This window comes from Enhydra lutris, unplaced genomic scaffold (assembly GCF_002288905.1).
Source record: "Enhydra lutris kenyoni isolate GAN:26980312 unplaced genomic scaffold, ASM228890v2 scaffoldscaffold1, whole genome shotgun sequence".
Taxonomy (NCBI): Eukaryota; Metazoa; Chordata; class Mammalia; order Carnivora; family Mustelidae; genus Enhydra; species Enhydra lutris.
This window is the reverse complement of record NW_019154085.1, coordinates 25985715-26000043: the sequence shown is the minus strand read 5'-3', so window position 1 is coordinate 26000043 and position 14329 is coordinate 25985715. Positions and strand designations below refer to the sequence as shown.

Below are 14329 nucleotides of genomic sequence, written 5' to 3'. Positions count from 1 at the left end.
GTTTGTGGAGACCAATTTTACATTTCAACTGGGATTTTATATGGACCGTGGAGGGAAATTTATTATCATAAAACTCAAATCCCAAACTTGATAAAAAGACACAAATCAAAGAATCCGAGGTCTCAAAAGTGTCTTTTGAGGTCATTGAGGCCACTGTTACTGAAGTATGACTCATGGACTGGCTGCATGGGCATCACGGAAATGCATAGTCCTAACCCCACGCTGGTCCCACAGAATCAGACCCTGCATTTTAGCCAGCTGTCAGATCATTTGTGTGGCACATGAAAGATCGGGAAGCACTGACCTACTCCAAAGTCCCACCCAGTGAAGGCTATTACATGTAGGATCCACTAGCTGGGTAAACTGAGGTTCTCTGTAAAAATGCTTGTTCTGTACGTTCTCTGCCATCGTCTGTGACACCAAGGTTTGAACACGTGCATTGGTTCTGTCTCACAGTGCAGCCTCTCAGCTCCATTCCACCTTACAACACGGAGGTCACTGAGACCACCATTGTGATCACATGGACACCTGCTCCAAGGATTGGTTTTAAGGTAAGTTGCGGGTGTTCCTAATCTCTTGATAGAGTCCTGAAGTGCTTGTTTCTGGATGTGATAGAAACAGGGTGTTTGGGAGTCAGGAGACCTGGGGTCTGTTAGCTGCCTTCATCTGTGTCTCTGTGACGCCCACTGTGGAGGTATAACATGACCATCCCCTCACTAAACTGATGGAAGGATGGACCGAGGCTGGGAAGTGCTTGGTAAAGGATAAAATATTCATCTAGAACTTTTGTGGTCTCATTTTCTCTTGTCCTTTCCCCCAGGGAATGGCATTTTAAAATACACAGGGAAATGCCTTTTGTTGTGTAGTTGTAAATGGGTGTCAGCAAGTTCACCAAAACCAAGTTAGGGAGACCAGTTAGACTCAGAGTCACTTAAAAATCACATTTCCATCCAATCATTTTCATCTCTACTTGTTCAAAGCCCCTTGGGTGAATCTCTTAATAGAAGCTAAGATTAAGGTCTTCCCTGTAGATATCTGGATTCATGTTCTTTAAAGTAATGATATTAGGGAAGTGATGAATACAAATGAATATGTTTAAAGAATTCCTTTCCTTGGAATTTAGAGTGTGGGGAGAGAAATATTTACTATAATTGGAAATCAAGACTAAATCCCCATGATTGCTTATGTAAAAAAATACACCAAAGGTCACTTCTTTTTTGAAATACGCAAATGGCCATGTTGATGATTATGCTACTTAAATATAGAGAAGCACTTTTTGAAGACTGCTGTTTTAAATTTCCCTTAATCGTGTCATTCTGACTTTCAGAAGCCTTATAACCTACAAAGGACATCTCTGGAGTTGAACACTGTTTGATGAGATGATATTACCTAGGTTTTGAAACAAAATATTAAAAAATTGAAAATTATGGGCACCTTCATTTTAATTCTTCTTTTGTAATATATTGTCCTGCAGTTTAAGCTATGAACATACTTCTTCAAAAGGAATGTTTCTGAAGTAGAAAATGTTAAAAGGGCTGCTACCTTTAAGTTGAATGTTCATAACTCATTGAAGAGAGCGCTGGAGGATTTCTTTCAGCAGCAAAGAAAGTAGAACTGAACTGCCACGTGGCCCAAAACCGCTGTGTACTTCTGGTTTATATCTGGAGATTATTGATCAAGCAAAACAGCATGTAATGCCATTTTTCCAGAACCTTCCATGACAAGCCAATGTCATGCAGTTCTGGAAGACGCCTCTCCTACCTTAGCCCCCCAGCCCAAGGAACTTCCCACTGAAAGTGTCTAGTAGAGCTAAAGGCAGGCCTCAACTCATCCCCTAACAAAGCATGATATGCAGTGTGCACAAGAGTTCCCATGATATACAGCATAACTGCAACCTCTCTGCAGTAATCCAGCTCTAGAAATACTTGACCTTGGTGTTTATTTTGTTTTCCTTCTTCTAGCTGGGTGTACGACCGAGCCAGGGAGGGGAAGCACCACGAGAAGTGACTTCAGAGTCAGGAAGTATCGTGGTGTCTGGCCTGACTCCCGGCGTGGAATATGTGTACACCATCTCCGTCTTGAGGGATGGAAAAGAGAGAGATGCTCCAATTGTAAAGAAAGTGGTGACACGTAAGAGGAGTTCTTTGCCTCTCTTAGTTTTTAAAACTGGTCCGATTCTTAAACATAGCTGCTATTAGTATAACTTTTTGCTTCTGATAATGGCAAGAGGGGAAGCTCCCATCCCTACTTACCTTATTAGCTATTGCTGGGTTTGGAGCAGCAAGGTCATCTCATGTCATATATTCTATGCTATCAGAACTGTTCTTTTCATGTCAAAAATATTTATGAACTGGCAGGACAGGAAGAATTTCAATAGTATTGCAAAATCATTAACCATAAAAAGAAATATTCTCAGGGAATCACCGTCCACCCTTGTTTCATAGTGTAATGTCTTTCTTTTTACTGACTCTTGAAAAGAAGGAAGGGATGGGGAAGGGAGAAAAAGAAAGAGAGAGGCAGGGAAGGAGGGAGGAAAAGAGAGAAAGAAAGAGAAAAAAGTACTTTCCACAGGTCATGTGCTTGGTGTTAGCTTTAACTTTTAATTTAAAAAATTTTTTCTGCATAGCATTGTCTCCACCTACGAACTTGCACCTGGAAGCAAACCCTGACACTGGAGTGCTTACCGTCTCCTGGGAGAGGAGCACCACTCCAGGTAAGCCTGGGATGTATCAGAGGTCAAACCGTTGGTCATCGCTCCCCTGTTCCAAGAGCTTCTTTAAACCGAAGATATTAATACCTGCCTCAAAGGGTCATTGTGACATTGAATCACAGGGAGTCCTCAGTAAATGCCGAGTCTTCCTCCTTTCCCCTTCGCCGGTCCATCACTGGAGTCGGGTTTAAGGTGACCTGGGTCACAGATGCTCTGTGCAGTAACTTCCTCCTTCCTGTTTTCTCTAGACATTACTGGTTATAGAATCACCACCACCCCTCTAAATGGCCAACAGGGCTACTCTCTGGAAGAAGTGGTCCACGCAGATCAGAGCTCTTGCACCTTCGAGAACCTGAGTCCCGGCCTGGAGTACAATGTCAGTGTTTACACTGTCAAAGATGACAAGGAAAGTGTCCCTATCTCTGATACCGTCATCCCAGGTAATGGAAGAATAAGCTACTATCCTAAGAGTGGCAGTTTCGATTAGAGTAGGGCTTAAGATCTTAATCCCCAGGTGGTTGAGGGTGTCAAGTACATTTGGGATTTACTTCTGACCCCCCAACCACACTCTCCAAAACCATGAGGTCAGAGCAACTGTTTGGACAAGTGCTTGCTGTTTACACTGCTTTCCTGTCCGCTTCACCAGGATGCTGTTTGTGGCGATGGGGATGTAACTGAGTGCCCATGAAAGCTTGAACTCTGTACTGTCCGCTCACATGGAAATATTACTAAAATGATGTCATGTGTCTGTCCTCAGTACTGACAGGCTAAAAGTAATATGGTAAATGCATCCCATCGGCACATTTGTCCCTGATTTTACAGTCCATGTCAATTTTCAACATCTATAAAATCATACCTGTGTCCATACGTGAGCATGGACGTAGCATTTGGCTAATACGTTCAATTCATCTTAAAGTTTCAAATTCTACCTTTATAAAATTGAAAAAGGAAATGAAATAAAGGCCACGCCTTCAGGTGTTCTTTCTTGGTGGACTGAAAGACAATATTGAAAAGACCTATCTGGGTATAGGTTTGTTCTTTGTCCAAAATTGGATTGTGACCCAATGAAAGCATTGAACAGATTGTGTTCTCCTTTGCACTATTTGGGAGAATGCTTTTAGTAATGCTGATTAAATAACTTCGATTATGAGTTAAATAAAATATTGGCAGTGGTCTTGGACTCCAGTATACCTGTCTTCCTCCTGAATGTTTCACACCATACATTCATAATGCGCCAGCATTATGGCCGTAATGTTATCTTGAGTTTTTCTATGGAAAAAGAAAGAAAAACTCGCTGACCGATTTTTTTTTTTTAAACCTCCATCATGTAAGCTCCTACTAAAAAAGTTTTCGTTTGTTTTTTTTTTTTTTAAAGCATTGCTGATACTACAGTTATTATGTCTAGATTCTAAGACTGGTTTTGACATCCTAAACAGCCCTGTAACTTATAAGAACCTGTGAGTTTCGAACTCTGTTTAGAGATCCTTTTCAAATGCAAGAAGATGCCTAAGAATATTGTAACCTGTTTTACTCTCCCAGGGAAGCAAACTATATTCACGGTGCTTAGAACGTCTTTTCAGAACATTGGGAAAAGATCGCATATTACCATCATTGCTTTAACATTCTGTCAAGTTTGCCACTAGTAACCTGATGTACACTGCTTTATTTTTTCCTCTTTTTGCCTCCATCTTCCTTTTGCCCCCCCCCCCTTTGCTTTGTAACTCAATAGAGGTGCCCCAACTCACTGACCTAAGCTTTGTTGACATAACCGATTCAAGCATCGGCCTGAGGTGGACCCCGCTAAACTCTTCCACCATTATTGGGTACCGCATCACAGTAGTTGCGGCAGGAGAAGGTATCCCTATTTTTGAAGATTTTGTGGACTCCTCAGTAGGATACTACACAGTTACAGGGCTGGAGCCGGGCATTGACTATGACATCAGCGTTATCACTCTCATTAATGGCGGAGAGAGTGCCCCTACTACACTGACACAGCAAACGGGTGAATTTTGAAAACTTCTGTGTTTGAGACATGGATGGTGTTGCATGCTGCCATCAGTCACTCTGGTTAAAGACGGATGTTTCACGGGGAAAGCCAGCAATTTGCCAGCCGTTAGGAGAGGGAGGGTGGGTTGGGGGCGGGCGAGGAATCGGACGTATAGGCTAAGCCGATGGGTCGAAGGCATATGCACGTGGTCTTAAATACACTTTCATTTAAACCACAAATGTGCATAAAGCTAGAGAGAGCGGATCTGTTCGATCCAAAATGGCAAAGGTTAAATGAATTTGCCCACCTGGAGTTGTTTTGTTTTTTTAACGTATCTTGCATGAGTACCAAATTGTGTCATGAGCACCAGTTAATACTAAAGGTACTTCCAAAACGTACCAGGATGCCCTTCCTTCTACTCTTCGAGAAAGCCCACCGTGTTCCTTTTTTGTAGTTGACTAAACACCCAGTCAAATGTAGGGTGTATTGGAAGAGGGGTGTTTTGACAGAGGAGAAAAAGAAACTTTGGAGCATGGTGGATTGCCTTGCCATGGCTAGGTTAAAAAAACAAAAACAAAAAACAAAAAAACAAAACTCCTCTTTAACCAGTCTGGGGCTGAGCATGCAACATGACAAAGGTTCTCTGCCCTGCATGGTAAGAAACATGCCGAGAACCAATTTGCATGAACCTCTTCACTTGTAGGTAGAGTTCACGGAGCGGGATTGTAGCAATGCCGGTAGCCGTAGTCACCTCGGGTCAGGGGAAACTTAGGACCCTCTTGTCTTTTTGTCCGTGTGCATGTGTTTCTTCAGAAAGCACCGCTGTGTTTCTCTCTGCTGTGTGGCAACTTAAGCCTCTTCAGCCTGGGATAAAATAACTGTCAGTGGTATTAATAATGTACTTCAAATCCACGTATTTGGAAGCAGATGCAAATTATTCTTGGATATGTGCCGATGGCAGAAAGGTTAAAGGGGCCTAACAGTACTGTGTGTAGTGTTTTATTTTTAACAGTAGTTCACTATGATTTAGATTAGATTTAGATTAGATCATTTGCATGATGGTGACTCATTTCCTTTATGCATGAGTTATTGTTTTTTAGCTTCCCAGCTCTTTGGGTTAGCTTTTGTTTTCAAACTATCTTAACCTGGTCTTCCTCCTTCTTTGAAACCAGCTGTCCCTCCTCCCACTGACCTGCGATTCACCAACGTTGGTCCAGACACGATGCGTGTCACCTGGGCCCCACCTCCATCCATTGAATTGACCAACCTCTTGGTGCGCTACTCACCGGTGAAAAATGAGGAAGATGTTGCGGAGTTGTCGATCTCTCCTTCAGACAATGCGGTGGTCTTGACAAGTAAGCAGTCAACCATATCTGTTCCATAAATACTAAGCTAGAGCCCCAGGGAAGAGTTCCAAGTTCTCAGGTAGGAGTAACTAAGATGAAGACAGCTACAACAAGACTAGAAGCTGAACTCCACATCGGATATACAGCTCTGTACATTTTGAAAGCTGTCATGTTTATTGCGATTTTCATGTCTATATCTCTGAGATCTACAACTTTTTAAAGATCATAGTAGAAAAACACCAGCAGCGAAGTTCGAAGACTTCAAACAAATTCTGCTTCCAGATGAACACATAAAAATAAACGAATGTCAGGAGAAACCGTATGACTAAATCTAAATGTTTGGAGAGGGAAATGATGAGGATTGAAAATAGTGTCACCATATCTGTTTTACTCTCACTTTTTTAAAAAGCATTGAGCAGGTAATCTCTGGCGTTTGAAAGCATAGAAACAGCGATTCAGGATAGATCAGGATGCTGTTTTGAAGAAAGAGCCAGAAGGGTAACTGGTACTTCAGGAAGAATCTATTGGCAGGATTTCTCTGAAGGCTGAGGACCTGGAAAAACAGCAACCATTTACGAAAATTGTGTCTTTCTAGATATTACCTTTTTGAAATAAACATCGTTGATTAAAGAAAATAGAAGGAGGCTGAGACATGGTGCTGTGTTTCCTGTCAGTGTCCCTTCTCATCCTTCTCACTGGAGTAGTAGAATAAACACAGGAGAACAGCATAGGTTTCCACACAAGGAAGGAAAGAGCTCACATGTAGTACAGTACCAAAGGATAGTCTGAAAACATCCTCCATATTGTGAACATGTTTTAGAGCAGGGAAGGCAGCTCAACATGACCACAGTCCTGCCTTCTCATTTCATGACTGAGAGTGAGAACACCCTTATATCTGTACATCAACAGGGCTCTTATTTGTCTTCTGTAGCACTCTGGGATCAGCAGTTACAGCATTGTTCAGTATGCAACCCCTGCTTCAGGACCAGGTCTGCCCCCACAGACTGGTCACATGTTCATCATGTGTTCTCAGATCTTCTTCTAGATCTTTGCTCTAGATTGCAAAGTAGCCATCTCCCCCCAGAGAAACCATTATTATCCAGTTTTATAGACAAAACAACTGAGGTCTGTAGTGGTTAAATAAATTACCCCTGAGCAACAAGGAACAAGGAAAGGGGAGTCTGAGCATCTAAGCCTTGCAGGGGCCTCTACAGAAATGGTATGGGGGGGAATGGGGTCTAATGAGGAAAAATCCAAAGATTAGAACCCTTACTCTGTACTTTTTCGGAGACCTCAAAATGAGAGAAGAGGATACTCAGGAAAGTGTATGTAATTTTGTTAAGTATTTTGTTCTTACTTTGTTATGGCAAAATCAATCAGTTTCCCCATGGACTATGACTCTTTTCCAGTAAAGATTAATTAAGACCACCCGTCTTGGCCTGGGTCAAACTGTTTATGATCTCAGGCAAGGATGTCAAAGAAGACAACTTCTCTGTGCCTCTGTTTTCTCATGTGTAAAATGGCGATAGTTTTAAACCAGAGTTTTGGAGGTGATGGATACGTTCATTGTCATAAATGTGGTGATGAGGGCGCCTGGGTGGCTCAGTGGGTTAAGCCGCTGCCTTCGGCTCAGGTCATGATCCCAGGGTCCTAGGATCGAGTCCCGCATCGGGCTTGCTGCTCAGCAGGAAGCCTGCTTCCCTTCCTCTCTCTCTGCCTGCCTCTCTGCCTACTTGTGATCTCTCTCTGTCAAATAAATAAATAAAATCTTTAAAAAAAAAAAAATAAATAAATGTGGTGATGATTTCACAAGTTCATACATAGTCCAAAACCTGTCTAAACTGTACATTTGAAATATTTGCAGTTTATTGGATGGTCACAAGCCTGCTTTAAATAGCAGCAAACTTCTTCCTAGGCTTGTTGGTGACAAGTCAGTGACAAGCCACAGTGATTGTCACATGCCCTCAACAGATGTACTATTGAGTGGCTGACAGAGAGAATGCTACATGGCAGCAGCCATCTTATTGCGGATCGGGGTGAATCATACCCGTAGAAGTGCGTCTGAGGGCGCAGCTTAGAGACATTGGAAGGCAAGGTGACCTGTCCTTAGCAACTCATTACAGCCTACCTGCAGGTCTCACACGTCTCACACGTCAGTATGAGTAGGTCAGGGGACTCGACTTTTGTGTATGTTATTTTATCCATTGAAATAGTCCTAAGAGTGCTTTGCTTTTTTCCTGCTTTTGAGCACAATTTAAAAATAAGTCCTCTTTGCCTCTTCAGATCTCCTGCCTGGCACAGAATATTTGGTCAGTGTCTCCAGTGTATACGAACAGCACGAGAGCGTACCCCTTAGAGGAAGGCAGAAAACAGGTGAGTCGTGTAGGCAATACGCGGATCAAATCGCTTTGACCTACCAATTTTAAATAGTAGAATGGAATGCTGCTTCTGAAAACGCACCTCCGTTTCTGGGGTGGTAGTGGTGCTTATAGCCTTGTCGTTACTTTCCAATCACTGGTCTTAAAAATTAAATGACACTTCTGCAAGTATTACCCCGACTTTCAGTCACTAAAATTATACTCTTGGCTTCCAGAGAGGACTAAAATAGTCCAGAAACATTATTGTCTGTCCCTTTAAAAAATCTCCCAAGAATAGTATCATCTCTGTTATTTAGAGATGGTGACCATTCCCTCTCATTAGGCGGCTCTGTCTAAGGCTGATCCAACGCTGTCATGGTCATGGAAGTCCTTTTCTTCCTTTGCTAAGCCAGCGGGTTTTTTTCTGCTTGCTGAAATATCCATTTGCTATGTGAAGAAGTTTCACTGAATCCTGTAATATTACATTTTTTCTTTAATATGAGGGCTTCTGTTAATTTTTCCCTTTTAAAACAGTGTGATGTGGTATACCCATTAATTTATTTATAGGACCCTTGGTTCCAAAAAGGAATTGTGATATATCAATTTATTAATACTAAAATAAAAATTTTGGACAGGCCCAGAGAGATTAATTGATTTGAATTTGAGATATACTCTAAATTTTTTACTAATTTTTCTGCAGTACACTAAATTTTCAATTCATGAGGATTTACTTGCATGTAATCTGTCCATGATGATGTCTTATTTTCATTTTTGAGAGTTTTATGTTTGGCATTATTACTACCCTGTTGACCTAACAATTTCCTCTTGAGTGCAGAAAGCTTTTTTACGAACCAAACACTTACCTTGAAAGTGGGCATATCTTGCCTTATTTCAAGAGACACACTTACAGGATAGAAACACAGAATACTTGAACACTGAAGCATTTGAAAAATAATTCCCAGATATCTTAAATACCTGTCTTCAAAAGCGAGGCAGAAACCTTTGGTAACAACACGTAAAAATAACTCTCGGATTACTTAGCAAAAGAAAAAAGAAAAAGCTTGAGTTGGTCATTTGGAACTGGGGCAGTTTATGATTTTGAAATTTATGTAAGGCTTAGGAGGAGGAGAAAGGAGAGGAGAAAGGACAGAAACACTGGCTGTGGGTTACTTTCCCTACATTCTTCCTCACCTCCTAAACTGGTGATGTCTTTTTTTTTTCCCCCCTGGGTGGGAACGACAGGTCTTGATTCCCCAACTGGCATTGACTTCTCTGATATCACTGCCAACTCTTTCACTGTCCATTGGATTGCCCCTCGAGCCACCATCACTGGCTACCGGATTCGCCATCACCCTGAGCACACTACTGGAAGACCTCGGGAAGACCGAGTTCCCCCTTCTCGGAATTCCATCACCCTCACCAATCTCAGTCCGGGCACAGAGTATGTGGTCAGCATCATTGCTCTGAATGGCAGAGAAGAAAGTCCTCCCTTGATTGGTCAACAGTCAACAGGTAACTTGTTTTTTGGTCTGCAAAGACACTCAGAGGACTTTCTGGGCAGGCGGGATCTTCTGGGAAGCGGCTTTGTGTTGTCTGAATCATCGTCTCTTAAAAAATTGGATGGTGCTTATGAGGCATGGAGAGAGAAGTGAGAGAATATGTGGAGGAAATCTCCTCTTTAGACTCTATTGAAGATAACTTTATCGCAGAAAATTTCTCACTGGATTTATGTATTTTTACATTTCTAATACCTGAAATTTTATTCAAAATATTAAGAAATCCCTGTTTCAGAGTTCCTTTAAAAACAGAATTATTGGGTACCTGAGTGGTTCGGTCATTAAGCGTCTGCCTCCTTTGGCTCAGGTCATGATCCCAGGGTTCTGGGCTTGAGCCCCGAATCGGGCTCCCTGCTCAGCGGGAAGCCTACTTCTCCCTCTCCTGCTCCCCCTGTTTGTGTACCCTCTCTCGATGTCTCTCTCTCTGTGTCAAATAAATAAATTAATTAAAAAAAAATAAAAATAAAAACAATTACTAAATCAGACGGTGTTGGTATTTTTAGGAGACATGCTAAGGTACTTAGGGGAGAAGTAGCATCATGATACCTGTACCTCGGGTTCCCAAAGGGTTTAACAAAAAGAGAAAGACATAGAAAGAGAGATAAACAACTGTGGCAATTGTTACTAATTAGCAAATGCCCAGGAGAAGGGAATGTAGGTGTTCATTAAATTATTTTTTGTAACTTCTCTGTTGTTTTAATATTTTTGAGTAGTTTCCATGCCCAGCATGGAGCTCAGATTCATGACCCTGAGATCAAGACCTGAGCTGAGACTGAGTCAGACACTTAACTGACTGAGCCACCCCAGGCACCACTGTTTCAGAATTTTTCAGAATAAAAAGTTGAAGGAAAAAAATTCTTCAATAAATTTGTAATAGTCATTTTATCGTAGTCTGAATTGCCTCCTTAACCCCTTACCTTGAATTGTTTGTTATTTTTAATTTTGCTAATTTTGCATAATACCTGCATTATTAAATGTAGGAATTATAAAGGTAGTTATCTAAAAAAAAAACAGCAGAATGAATGTGGGCATCATATGAAAGTTATAGATGTGGCAACTTTGCCTTGTTTTTCTAGTTTCTGATGTTCCAAGGGACCTGGAAGTCATTGCTGCAACCCCCACCAGTGTGTTGATCAGCTGGGAAGCTCCTGCTGTCACAGTGAGATATTACAGGATCACCTACGGAGAAACAGGTGCCTTAGTAAAATGCTCGTGCACTCCCATCGAGCCAGATTCTTTTGTGGGTAACCTCAAAACCCAAGGGCAGATGCATATTTAAAAAGAGACTTTGGCAAGTCCATTCAATGGAGCCTTGTCTCTTCCAAGAATATGTGAAAAAAAAAAAATATATATGCTCTAATTGGTGGCAAAACCAAGATACAGAGTTGTTTGTATCCTACTAAAGGAGGAACAGGAGAGCTGAGGAAAAAAGAATTACAAATTCACAAATAGATTATCACTGATGAAATAATAAGTGATTTGTATTTTTTTATTTTCCTATATTTTCAGAATCTTATTTAACGTGAATATATTACATTAATGTTTTGAAAAAGGAACCCAATATACTCCATCCTGGGTCGAGGACTTACCTTCTTTCTCCTTCTAATGTTAATCTACAACTCAGTGACATTTGAACGCTGGGATGTTAAAATAGCATCAACTGCAATTTTCTCCCAATTTTTACACACTTACTATAAGGTTCACTACATGCATAAATAAATATGTTTCCATGTGGGCCCTACTAATAATTCTCTTTTAAAGGGAATAATCAAGGGTGTGACTAAATGTTTTCTCAGTATGTTAATGTCATTGCTCAGCAGTCCCCAACGATTTCTCAGCCCTTCACGCTCTGAACTAACCCCTTTTCACACAGGAGGAAATAGCCCTGTGCAGGAGTTCACTGTGCCTGGGAGCAAGTCCACAGCTACCATCAGTGGTCTTAAACCTGGAGCAGACTACACTATCACCGTGTATGCTGTCACTGGCCGTGGAGACAGTCCTGCAAGCAGCAAGCCGATTTCCATTGATTATCGAACAGGTACTGACTCCGCCTCTGGAGAGACAGAGTGATATTTACTCAGATAGGTTTGTGATGTTCTCCCATGGTATTTTCCTCATTGCAGAATTGCTTTTCTTTTCTTTTCTTTATTTTTTTTTAATTTAATTTTATTTTTTTCAGCATTCCAAGATTCATTGTTTATGCACCACACCCAGTGCTCAATGCAGTACGTGCCCTCCTTAATACCTACCACCAGGCTCCTCCAACCTCCCAACCCTCAGTTTGTTTCTCAGAGTCCACATTCTCTCATGGTTTGTCTCCCCCTTTGATATCCCCCAACTCACTTCTCCTCTCCATCTCCCAATGTCCTCCGTGTTATTCCTTATGCTCCACAAGTAAGTGAAACCATATGATAATTGACTCTGCTTGACTTATTTCACTCAGCATAATCTCCTCCAGTCCAGTCCATGTTGATACAAAAGTTGGGTATTCATCCTTTCTGATGGAGACATAATACTCCATTGTATACATGGACCACATCTTCTTCATCCATTCGTCTTTTGAAGGGCATCTTGGTTCTTTCCACAGTTTGGCGACTATGACCATTGCTGCTATGAACATTGGGGTACAGATGGCCCTTCTTTTCACTACATCTGTATCTTTGGGGTAAATACCCAGTAGTACAATTGCAGGGTCATAGGGTAGCTCTATTTTTAATTTCTTAAGGGATCTGCACACTGGTTTCCACAGTGGCTGCACCAACTTGCTTTTCTTTTTTAACAAGATGAATCTAACAGAGCTTCGAGCCAGATATTCAAAGAAGCACCGCAAAGGTTAGAGATTGTGTCTCTTTTGTTAATGGATATATTCCATGGGCCTGCAGTAGAGATGGGCATAAAGGGTGTTCAGTAAATATCTGTTAATGAATGAAAGAATGAGCTGATAAAGTAAGAAAACAAACACCTACTTGGCATATAGTTTCTTTGTGTATGAGGCAGCCATCCTGAAAAAAGGTAATGGTATCTAGATGCAGGTCCCACCTCCCTCCCAAAGGCCATCTGCGTGTTTCTGCAAAAGGACTACCTGGGAGTCACTAATGGTAATAAGAGATCTTTCTGTGCCTACCAGGACTGGAATCAATCCTTGTCCATTCTTGTCCCCACCGACTGGGGCTTCACTGGTTTCTCCTTGTTTTTATAGAAATTGATAAACCATCCCAGATGCAAGTGACTGATGTTCAGGACAACAGCATTAGTGTCAGGTGGCTGCCTTCAAGTTCCCCTGTTACTGGTTACAGAGTGACCACGACTCCCAAAAATGGCCCAGGACCATCAAAAACGAAAACCACAGGCCCAGGTGAGAATAACCAGCATCTCCCATTCATCAGGATAAACAGAAGAGGGCCCCACAATATGCTTTTTAAATACATGGCCACCTAGGTCTGAGTACCATACATTTTTATGTCATATGTAAACATTTCCCCATTTGTGAATTCAGGGCTTGAGATTGTTACAGACTTCCTCCACCGCAGAATTTTTTGGAGAAGTGTATTTCTCCTTTTACATGCAAAGTTCTGTTTGATGGTGTGGACATCTTGTATTATTAGATATCTCTTTGTGGTTTTATTTAGTCATGCACATAAAGTAGAGAGACGACCCAACTTTTTAAGATCCTTTTAGCTCTTGTTTTTGTTTTTATATAAAATCCTGGTAAAATTAGGATCCTAAGGGAATATCTTAAAGTTAAACTAATTTTCATGTTTTACAAGAGTGGTATCCTTCATTGTTGGAGGCATCATATTAGAGTGTATCCTTTAGTTTGACCTTCCTCCAGTATGACAATTCGTATTAGCCATGAGTATATCTGTCCAAGAGAAATCATATCTGACTCATCCATGTTTTCATGATAATTCTACAAATGAAAAATCCAGGCCACCAGGCTTTTATTCCTGAACGCAGATGGTCACATCCGTGGCCTTAACAGCGGATGACACAGGTGCTGCATTTACTTTTCCCTCCCTTTGCAGATCAAACAGAAATGACCATTGAAGGTTTGCAGCCCACAGTGGAGTATGTGGTTAGTGTCTATGCTCAGAATCAAGACGGAGAGAGTCCGCCTTTGGTTCAAACTGCAGTAACGAGTACGTAATCCATGCTTCTTCCCCATTTTCAAAGTCAGTTTTGTTCTTAGGCCTCTGAACGCCCTCCACGTGTCTTTTGCAAGTACACGTAGAGACAGCCCACTTGGTTAGTTTGTTACCTTGAGCTGAGTCCTTTACAGACATTTTTCCTTCTTGGTGCCAAGCAATGAACATCCAGGGAAAGAAGTTATGGAGCTCTCATAGTTGCTGTGCTTTGAATTTCGTTCGCTCAAA

General features: G+C 41.4%; 1 protein-coding gene across 12 annotated transcripts in view; it reads left to right on the top strand.

The window, feature by feature from the left end:
- Positions 1-14329, top strand: part of LOC111143733 (fibronectin 1) — a 67273-nt gene that overhangs the window by 33298 nt on the left and 19646 nt on the right. For 9 of the 12 annotated variants that reach the window (XM_022497652.1, XM_022497642.1, XM_022497615.1 and 6 more), the window contains exons 21-31: positions 457-551; positions 1962-2130; positions 2627-2713; positions 2959-3150; positions 5870-6052; positions 8327-8416; positions 9643-9912; positions 11033-11149; positions 11830-11994; positions 13156-13311; positions 13982-14095. In XM_022497652.1, the coding sequence (XP_022353360.1) occupies positions 457-551; positions 1962-2130; positions 2627-2713; positions 2959-3150; positions 5870-6052; positions 8327-8416; positions 9643-9912; positions 11033-11149; positions 11830-11994; positions 13156-13311; positions 13982-14095 (1638 nt within the window). Of the gene's footprint in view, positions 1-456; positions 552-1961; positions 2131-2626; positions 2714-2958; positions 3151-4439; positions 4713-5869; positions 6053-8326; positions 8417-9642; positions 9913-11032; positions 11150-11829; positions 11995-13155; positions 13312-13981; positions 14096-14329 lie in introns of all 12 variants that reach the window. The other 3 variants (XM_022497567.1, XM_022497623.1, XM_022497558.1) reach the window with 1 other exon arrangement.